This window comes from Lolium rigidum, chromosome 1, assembly GCF_022539505.1.
Source record: "Lolium rigidum isolate FL_2022 chromosome 1, APGP_CSIRO_Lrig_0.1, whole genome shotgun sequence".
Classification (NCBI taxonomy): domain Eukaryota; kingdom Viridiplantae; phylum Streptophyta; class Magnoliopsida; order Poales; family Poaceae; genus Lolium; species Lolium rigidum.
Genome location: NC_061508.1, coordinates 47,770,334 through 47,780,344, shown reverse-complemented (window position 1 = coordinate 47,780,344; position 10,011 = coordinate 47,770,334). Strand labels below are relative to the sequence as shown.

The 10,011-nt window shown below is 44.9% G+C and overlaps 1 protein-coding gene across 1 annotated transcript; it reads right to left on the bottom strand.

The window, feature by feature from the left end:
* Nucleotides 1–5,094: 5,094 nt before the first annotated feature.
* Nucleotides 5,095–9,758, bottom strand: LOC124672566 (bZIP transcription factor 29-like). Its single transcript, XM_047208778.1, has 4 exons — nucleotides 8,698–9,758; nucleotides 8,479–8,611; nucleotides 8,312–8,396; nucleotides 5,095–5,707 (listed from the first exon to the last, which is right to left on the bottom strand). Exons 1-4 carry the CDS (start codon nucleotides 9,621–9,623, stop codon nucleotides 5,475–5,477), a joined length of 1,377 nt encoding a protein of 458 aa, XP_047064734.1. The 5' UTR covers nucleotides 9,624–9,758; the 3' UTR covers nucleotides 5,095–5,474.
* Nucleotides 9,759–10,011: the final 253 nt, after the last annotated feature.

The window sequence follows — 10,011 nt, the reverse complement described above, 5'->3', positions numbered from 1 at the left end:
AACCAAATTTTAGCAAGCTCTATGTATTTCTTCATTAATGGGTGCAAAGTATATGATGCAAGAGCTTAAACATGAGCACAACAATTGCCAAGTATCAAATTACCCAAGACATTTATAGCAATTACTACATGTATCATTTTCCAATTCCAACCATATAACAATTTAACGAAGAAGAAACTTCGCCATGAATACTATGAGTAGAAACTAAGGACATACTTGTCCATATGCAACAACGGAGCGTGTCTCTCTCCCACACAAGCATTTATTCAAACAAAACAAAAACAAAAACAAACCGACGCTCCAAGTAAAGTACATAAGATGTGACCGAATAAAAATATAGTTTCGGGGGAGGAACCCGATAATGTTGTCGATGAAGAAGGGGATGCCTTGGGCATCCCCAAGCTTAGACGCTTGAGTCTTCTTGATATATGCAGGGGTGAACCACCGGGGCATCCCCAAGCTTAGAGCTTTCACTCTCCTTGATCATTATATATCATCCTCCTCTCTTGACCCTTGAAAACTTCCTCCACACCAAACTCGAAACAAACTCATTAGAGGGTTAGTGCATAATCAAAAAATCACATGTTCAGAGGTGACACAATCATTCTTAACACTTCTGGACATTGCCCAAAGCTACTGGAAGTTAATGGAACAAAGAAATCCATCCCACATAGCAAAAGAGGCAATGCGAAATAAAAGGCAGAATCTGAAAAAAACAGAACAGTCCGTAAAGATGAATTTTACAAGGGCACCAGACTTGCTCAAATGAAAATGCTCAAATTGAATGAAAGTTGCGTACATATCTGAGGATCACTCACGTAAATTGGCATAATTTTCTGAGTTACCTACAGAGAATTTTACCCAGATTCGTGACAGCAAAGAAATCTGTTTCTGCGCAGTAATCCAAATCTAGTATGAACCTTACTATCAACAACTTTACTTGGCACAACAAAACACTAAACTAAGATAAGGAGAGGTTGCTACAGTAGTAAACAACTTCCAAGATACAAATATAAAACAAAGTACTGTAGCAAAATAACACATGGGTTATCTCCCAAGAAGTTCTTTCTTTATAGCCATTAAGATGGGCTCAGCAGTTTTAATGATGCACTCGCAAGAAATAATATATGAAGCAAAAGAGAGCATCAAGAGGCAAATTCAAAACACATTTAAGTCTAACATGCTTCCTATGCATAGGAATCTTGTAAATAAACAAGTTCATGAAGAGCAAAGTAACAAGCATAGGAAGATAGAACAAGTGTAGCTTCAAAAATTTCAGCACATAGAGAGGTGTTTTAGTAACATGAAAATTTCTAAAACCATATTTTCCTCTCTCATAATAATTTTCAGAGGCATCATGAACAAACTCAACAATATAAGTATCACATAAAGCATTCTTATTCACATGCATAAAAGTATCATTACTCTCCACATAAGCATAATCAATTTTATTAGTTGTAGTGGGAGCAAATTCAACAAAGTAGCTATCATTATTATTCTCATCATCAAATATAGGAGGCATATTGTAATCATAATCAAATTTATCCTCCATAACAAAGTGACAACAAAAGACTACTATCATTATAATCATCATAAATAGGAGGCAAAGTATCATCAAAGTAAATTTTCTCCTCAATGCTTGGGGGACTAAAAAGATCATGCTCATCAAAGCCAGCTTCCCCAAGCTTAGAATTTTCCATAGCATTAGCAACAATAGTGTTCAAAGCATTCATATTAATAACATTCCCATTAGCATGCATATAAAGTTCCATGGGTTTTTTAATTCTCTCTTCAAACACATCATGTCCTAATTCAAGATAAAGTTCATAAAGATCTCTCATATTTTTGTTGTTTTCCATTATGCCTAACTAGTGTAAACAAGAAACAAAAAGATGCAATTGCAGGATCTAAAGGAAATATCTTTGAGCACAAATACAATGGCGCCAGAAAAGTACTTAACCTGGAACCGAAGTATGAGTGCCTTTTACCTTTCCTCCCCGGCAACGGCGCCAGAAAATAGCTTGATGTCTACGCCCCCTCCTTTTCCTGTAGACAGTGTTGGGCCTCCAAGAGCAGAGGTTTGTAGAACAGCAGCAAGTTTCCCTTAAGTGGATCACCCAAGGTTTATCGAACTCAGGGAGGAAGAGGTCAAAGATATCCCTCTCATGCAACCCTGCAACCACAAAGCAAGAAGTCTCTTGTGTCCCCAACACACCTAATAGGTGCACTAGTTCGGCGAAGAGATAGTGAAATATAGGTGGTATGAATATATATGAGCAGTGGCAACGGCACCAGAAAAGTGCTTTGCCTAGGACAGTAAACAAGCAGTAGTAACGCAGCAGTAGTAACGCAGTAAAACAGTAAACAAGCAGCGATAGCAGTATTTAGGAACAAGGCCTAGGGATCGGACTTTCACTAGTGGACACTCTCAACATTGATCACATAACGGAATAGATAAATGCATACTCTACACTCTTGTTGGATGATGAACACCATTGCGTAGGATTACACGAACCCTCAATGCCGGAGTTAACAAGCTCCACAATTCAATGTTCATATTTAAATAACCTTAGAGTGCATGAAAGATCAACACGACTAAACCAAGTAATAACATAGCATGCACACTGTCACCTTCACACTATGTAGGAGGAATAGATCACATCAATATCATCATAGCAATAGTTAACTTCATAATCTACAAGAGATCATAATCATAGCCTACGCCAAGTACTAACACGGATGCACACACTTGTCACCATTACACCGTGCGGGAGGAATAAAACTACTTTAATAACATCACTAGAGTAGCACATAGATAAATTGTGATACAAAACACATTGCAATCATAAAGAGATATAAATAAGCACTTCACTATGCCATTCATAACGGTGAATAAGTATTCTCGTGAAATATAGCCTAAGAGACCCACACGGTGCACACACTGTCACCTTTACACACGTGGGACAAGGAGTCTCCGGAGATCACATAAGTAAAATTCACTTGACTAGCATAACGACATCTAGATTACAAGCATCATCATATGAATCTCAATCATATAAGGCAGCTCATGAGATTATTGTATTGAAGTACATAAGGAGAGAGATGAACCACATAGCTACCGGTACAGCCCCGAGCCTCGATGGAGAACTACTCCCTCCTCATGGGAGACAGCAGCGTTGATGGAGATGGCGGTGGTGTCGATGGAGGAGCCTTTCGGGGGCACTTCGCCGTCCCGGTGGCATGCCGGAACAGAGACTCCTGTCCCCCAGATCTTGGCTTCGCGATGGCGGCGGCTCTGGAAGGTTTCTCGTACCGCGGCTTTTCCGCATCGAGGTTTTAGGTCGAGGGGCTTTATATAGGCGAAGAGGCGGCGTCAGAAGGTCGAAGGGGCGACGACACTATAGGGGGGCGCGGGCCACCCCTAGGCCGCGCCGGCCTATGGTTTGGTGGGCCTGTGCCCCCCTCTCTGGCGGTTCTCGTGTGTTCTGGATGCTTCCGGGCAAAATAGGAACCTGGGCGTTGATTTCGTCCAATTCCGAGAATATTTTTTTACTAGGATTTCTGAAACCAAAAACAGCAGAAAACAACGAATCGGCACTTCGGCATCTTGTTAATAGGTTAGTTCCAGAAAATGCACGAATATGACATAAAGTGTGCATAAAACATGTAGATATCATCAATAATGTGGCATGGAACATAAGAAATTATCGATACGTCGGAGACGTATCACGCCCCCGGGCGCCGATGGTGGTGGTGGTGGTGGAGGCCGAGGCCCGCCAGGCGGCGGCTGCACGCTCTGTCCGCAAGCCCAGAGCGTCGTGGCCGCGGCGTTTTTGACGTCGGTCTTCTTCTGCGTCTCTTCGAGGAGGAGGGCGGACCGGGTCTGCAGGAACGTGCGGAAGGGCACCTGAAACGGCAGAAACGAGCGAAGATGCGCATAATTCTCGTTAAGACCTCGGAGGAGGGTGAGCACGAGATTCTCGTCGGAGATGGGCTGCCCGACGTTGCCAAGGGATTCAGCGAGGGCCTTGAGCTTGGCGCAGTAGTCGCTGATGGAGAGGTCCCCTTGCGGTGTGTTGCGGAAGTCAGCCTCCAACTGAATGGCACGGTGCTTTTTGTTGTCGCGGAAGAGGTCCTCGATGGCGCCCCAGATAGTGCGGGCGGTGGCGCCGGGACGCATGACGATGTTGAGGAGGTCGACGGAGACGGAGCCGTAGATCCAGGAGAGGACGGTGTAGTCGTCGCGGCCCCAGGGGAGTTTGGGCCGGTGTCGGAGGGAGTGGACTCGCCCATGACGTGGGCGGTGAGACCGTAGCGGCCGAGGGCGACGAGGAAGAGCTCGCGCCAGCTCGTGTAGTTGTCGTCATCGAAGCTCAGGGTGATTGGCATGTGCAGCTTAATGGTTGTGGCGTAGGTGTTGGGGAGGCGAGAGGAGGGAGAAGAGGTGTAGGTTTAGGGTTTAGGGAGGGCCGGCGGCGGCTAGGAGAGGGGAAGGATGACCCGCTCTGATACCATGAAACAGATTGAACTGCAGGAGGCTCGATGGCTCTCCTCGTCTCAACATACACGTATATATATTGATTGATCAACGTGAGTTGCAAGTTAACGTGAGAGATAAGACTAAACCCTAACCGCCACCATCTGGCCTAATGGGCCGACTAGGTCGGTTGCCTAACACAGGAGAAGTTTAAGAAAGCCATGACTGATTGTTGACCAGTTATCCTGTGACATAACCACTACCGTGACAAGCCAAGGACTGCAAGTTACAGCAGACAGCTCACTGGCGCTGGATCTTTAATTTGTACATTTTGTAAACGCGGGAATATGGAAGATATAGGATCGCATTTGCAACGGTCATGCACATTCAAAGCCTACAGGATTTAGGTTTGGTTGGTTATATCTGAGAAAAACAAAGGATTTTTTATAAGTAGTACACCCAAAATTTTCATATGCAGTTCAATTCTCAAACATATGACTGATCCCTAAGGTTGTATCCTCCAAAATTTTCCTAAGGACTATCCTACAAAATCCTACGGAAGTCCTTATTTGTATCAAAGACACCCAAAGGTACCACCACCAAAACCTGAACAATCATGGCCCAAACTCTGACGATGAAATACCCTATATTTAGGTAATTACACCATCACAATTCACAGCACAAGTACTGTTGCACATTTGTGATATGCTATCCTGACGCAGAAAACACAAACGCCCCACTTGAAAGAATCTTTAATAAGACTACCGAAATGACTCACAAGGAAGGTACTCATGTACAACACAGAATATACGACATGACGACGCTAAGTATTGCCACCTTCGAAAGAACTTGGACAACATCTGGCCAACCATTGCTATGCTACAACCTGACTGATATAACGAAAATACTTTTTATCTCTGCTCGCATGTACGATCGCCGTTCTTCTAAATTCAGATTTCCACTCTGCTATAGAAATCCAAGTTCTTTGAACTTTGATCTATGCTGATTGCTGCGACTGCTGTTGTTGCTGTTGTTGTTGCTGAGCCTGCTGCATCTGCGATGGTTGTTGTTGTTGCTGCTGCTGCTGCTGCTGTATTTGCAGCTGCTGCATTTGAATCAGCTGGGAGTTCATCTGCTGCTGTAGGCCCATCTTTGACATACGACCATCAGTAATCTCACCTGTTGCGAGTTTCAAACGCTGGACCTCACCAGTAAGTGCTTCGTTCAGAGCTGGATACACATGAATCAGACAGAGATACATAAATAAGTGGACACAAGATTGCAAGACAACAAAAATAATCTATACAACATCCATTCCATCAATGCAATACTTCTGCATAGCAGGAAAAACATTATACATCAACAGTGAAATAAAAGTTTATGTTATCTAAAAAGAAAAAACAATTACACATGCATAGTGGGTTTTAAAAACGAGCAAACAGTAAGTCACAAAGCAAGATGATCATGTCTTTCAGTTACCCACAGAGATAAGTCAACATTACCCCCTTCGACTCTTGGTGACGTTCAGATTGCAACCTTCATGTGCAAGACCTTTTAAAATACCACTCAGTTCTCAAAAGAGTTACAACCTCCTCAAGTTTTCACTTATCTCGCCCTATGCGGAAACCATGTCATCATCTCTCTCTTCTATGCCTATGCCAGAATATGGGGCAGAAACTTAAAGTGATTTTGTCCTAAACTGTTAGTACAGATAAGCTGAAATGTGGACAGTCGACCGAATTGTGTTTGATTTTTCAGTATTTTTTTCAAGATTATCCGAACAGTTTGAAATTTCAGCAAAAAAATATAAAGTTATGTACCGACTTAAAAAGTGGTTTTGGCCTAAGCTAATTCTGCAAATGAGGTGAAAATTTGAAGAGTTCTCTCGGTAAATAATGATTGACAATTTTCTGAAATTGCTTCAACTTTACTGAGCAGTCTGAAATTTCATTATAAAATGAAGTGGCACTTAAGAAGTGATTTTCTTAAATGGGCTGAAATTTGTACAGTTGCATCAGTGAATTATGTTTGATTTTCTGTATTATTTTCAAAAAATTCTAGACTGTATTGTATATTTTTCAAAGAATTTCAAATTATTTTATTTTTTGGGTGTGGAAAAAGATGAGAAAGAAGATGGCATGGCTTACACGTGAGACAAAGACAGGTGAAAGCTGGAGGAGTGTTGTGATCTCAAGTGCTTTGGGAGTTGAGGGGAGCATCTTAAACAGTCTGTAATCTGAACTTCCCCAGAAGTTGAGGGTTCTTACCCAAACAACACAATGAGACATAACTGGTTTGATATAACATAAGAAGAAAAGCGCAAATTGGTTCTTGCCAAACAATACAACGACACAACTGTTTGACATAACATGCAAGAAAACACTCCAAACTACAATCTGAACAAGTAGAACACATGAAAATAGTACAGATAAACACAACTTATACTACGGCCTCAGGTTGACAAAAATGCGAACATTGTTCAGATTAATATGTTTGCCTAACAAGTTATCCGGGTAGGGCTAGCAATTGGAATATAATGCCATCTTGAACTGAGATCAACTCCTTGTGCATAACCAACAGCAATTTACCACGCTATCTATGGTGACATATGTTACCTTCCATTTGTTACATATGGACTATATGTGAATCCCTAGTGAGGACTCATGTCAATGAAATCACTAGCATGATTTAATGACTGCTATAGCATTTGCTAAAATCCTGAAACAAACTGCGGTGCCATAAATAATAATAAAAAAATGCGCAAACCACACAAGAGGGAACATGGAGTGATAGACCTTACTCACACGATATATGGTTAGAAAAAAAAGTAAACATCACCAGCTTGGACTTCGAGAAACAGTTTATGCAGTAAATGAAAAAAAAACTAACATAAGGTCTGAAACTCTGAATAAGCTCTTAGCTAAATTTCAATGGCCGAAACTCGAATCTTGCCAAATACGACTATGGGAAGATATATAAAACTATTTTAACCCAATATAAAATCAGAAAAGGGACCCATGAGAAAAAATCAAGAGAAACTAGTGTTGGGGTACGTGAGATTTTCAAAATACATACACATATTGATTCAAGATAAAAATAGCATTGAGCCATGCAAGATACTAAAAATACTTGAACATATTGATCAAAATATTGTTTTGTAAAAGAAGTATGTACCATGGTACAACCTGACCACCCGATTGCGCACCCCTTCATGCAAACTAAATATATAAATAAACAGATTGCAGTAACACTATTCAACTGGACCGATTTGCAAACTATGTCATCAACTCATCGTTACTAAGAACAAAGGACTTCAATCTAATTGGCAAGTAATCAATGCTAGGTTGTGCACACTAGCACAAAGAGCCAACAATATTCACATGGTTAATTAGATATATGCCAGTTTCTGAATACGAGAGAGAATTTGCACATGACCTAATGACCTAATAGCTGTGATTTATTCTCAATCCTTCATTGCAATCTTGCGAAATTGGACAACTTGACTACGGGATTTGATGTAAACTGAATAGGTAAATCTAGGTTGCTTGGGCTCGACAAACCCTAGAGTGTCACGTGCATATAAAGAAAAATACCCCAGACCACCTTACAAATGTAGCCTAGCTCCCAACAATAAAGAGACCGCTCAGCATTGCCAATACTACATGCCTAACACGCATTTGGCACAAACACATCATAGCATAGCACTTCAAGAATGCACTGTTTTTATTGACCTGTTTGCTAGTTTCCACAGCAAGACATCATCCGATTTCATTTCGTCATGAGAAATGAGTAATGATGCCGGAGAGGACCATAATAAGAAGATAAGAAGCATACCATCTCTCAGCTGCGCTTGCTGCTCCATTGCTTGTAGCCTAATTTTCAACTCATTGTTCTGAGTCGCAAGCCCTCCAGAGTCCCTCTGCAAACAAGTGCATGGAGGATAACTAAAATCCCAGTAAGAAGCTAAACCGAAATCCAGAGCACACATCCAGAAGACAAACCTGCAGCATTGTGAGCTGTGCTGAGAGTGTAGTGGCCTCTGTCTGCAGAACCTGTACCTTGTGCTCAAGCTCTTGAATGTACCTCATCTTGCGCTCCTTTGACCTTGCCGCAGACTGCCGATTTGCCAAAATCCTGAAAAATTAAACGAGTGCCGATGCTTTAATTTGAGAGGGGGAAAAGATTTATTTTTTATTCAGATTACAAAGAAATGCACAGACCTCTTGACCCTCTTAGGATCTGTCAAAGCAATCTCCGCCAGGCGTTCATTCGCCATGATCTTCTTCTTCTCAGCCTCGCTGAACTCCCCATTGGCAAACTCCGCACCAAACAGCGCGGCAGCACCACCGCCATCCAAGGACCCACTCCCGGTCCTGGAAAGGCCACCGCCGCCGCCGGGGGACGGCAGCGGCAGCTTGGGCGAGTCTTCACCCGCGGCGAAGTTGAGCTTCCCCATGAAGCTGTCCATGGACAGGCTCCTGCAATGCCGGGCCTTGCCCCCGTCCTTCCTGTCGGCGGAGGTGGACTGGCTCTCGGCCTCGTTCTCGCTGCTGTCGGCGCGCGTGCCGCTGGCGCGGCTGTCGCGGTCGTCGGAGTTGAGCGCGTCCATGCCGTCGAGGTCCATGTAGGCGTTGACGAGGTCGTAGAGGGCTGCGTCGTCGCCGCCGCCGCCGTCGGGCCCGGCGGGGGGCTCGCGCTTGACGGGCGCCGGCGGGGGCAGGGGCGGGCTGAGGTGGGAGAAGCCGAAGGGGATGTCGCTGTGGGAGCGGCGGTGCGCGGCGGCCCTGCGCGGCGGCAGGCCGAAGGGCGGCGGGTCGGAGGTGGAGGAGGGCGGGGAGGGCGGGACGGCCAGATCGGCGTAGGGCGGCGGCGGGAGCGCGTCGAGCGAGAAGAAGAGCGGCTGCGAGAGCGAGCGCGCGTGGTGGGCCGCGGGGATCTGGCCGTAGGGCGACGGCAGGCGCGCCTGCGGGTGCGCGGGGGGGCGCGGGGACGGGGAGAGCCGGCGGTGGTGGTAGGAGGCCGACGCCGCGGCGGCGGAGAGGTCCAGCGGGGTCGGGGAGCGCGGCACCGGCGGCTGCCCGCCCCCGCCCCCCTGCGGCGACAGGTGCTGCTGGCGCGCCGGATCAGCGCCGCCGAAGTCGTCCATGGGGGGAAGGCTGCTGATGGGCTCGGCGGGGGGAGGCGGCGGAATGCCGGAGGCGAGGAGAGCTGAGGGACGAGCGCCGACCTGGAGCTGTGTAGAGAGAGAGACAGAGGAGAGAAGCAGCCGAGGCGAGGAGCTCGCTCCCTTGCTCGAAACAAAACAAAACAAATAAAAAAAGTACAGTAGTGTAATTTTCTGGGCGAAGTAACCGGATATAATCATTTTTTTTAGTTGGGTTTGCGTGTGCATGTGGTCCGAGGCGGGGCTACGTGCCGCGTGACCCGATTGGACACAAAAAAATCTGTCGCTTTTTCTATCTTGCTTTGGAAATGAAAAAATATTGTTTATTTACTTTCTTAGCATTAGCAGCATATGCTTGGGAAAAGAAATC

Coding starts and splice junctions, on each gene's coding strand:
- LOC124672566 (XM_047208778.1), bottom strand. CDS start 9,623: ATGGACGACTTCGGCGGCGCTGATCCGGCGCGCCAGCAGCACCTGTCG. Junction 8,612..8,697: donor GATCCTAAGAGGGTCAAGAG/GTCTGTGCATTT, acceptor TTAATTTTTCAG/GATTTTGGCAAATCGGCAGT. Junction 5,708..8,311: donor GCAAGCGCAGCTGAGAGATG/GTATGCTTCTTA, acceptor ATGTGTATCCAG/CTCTGAACGAAGCACTTACT.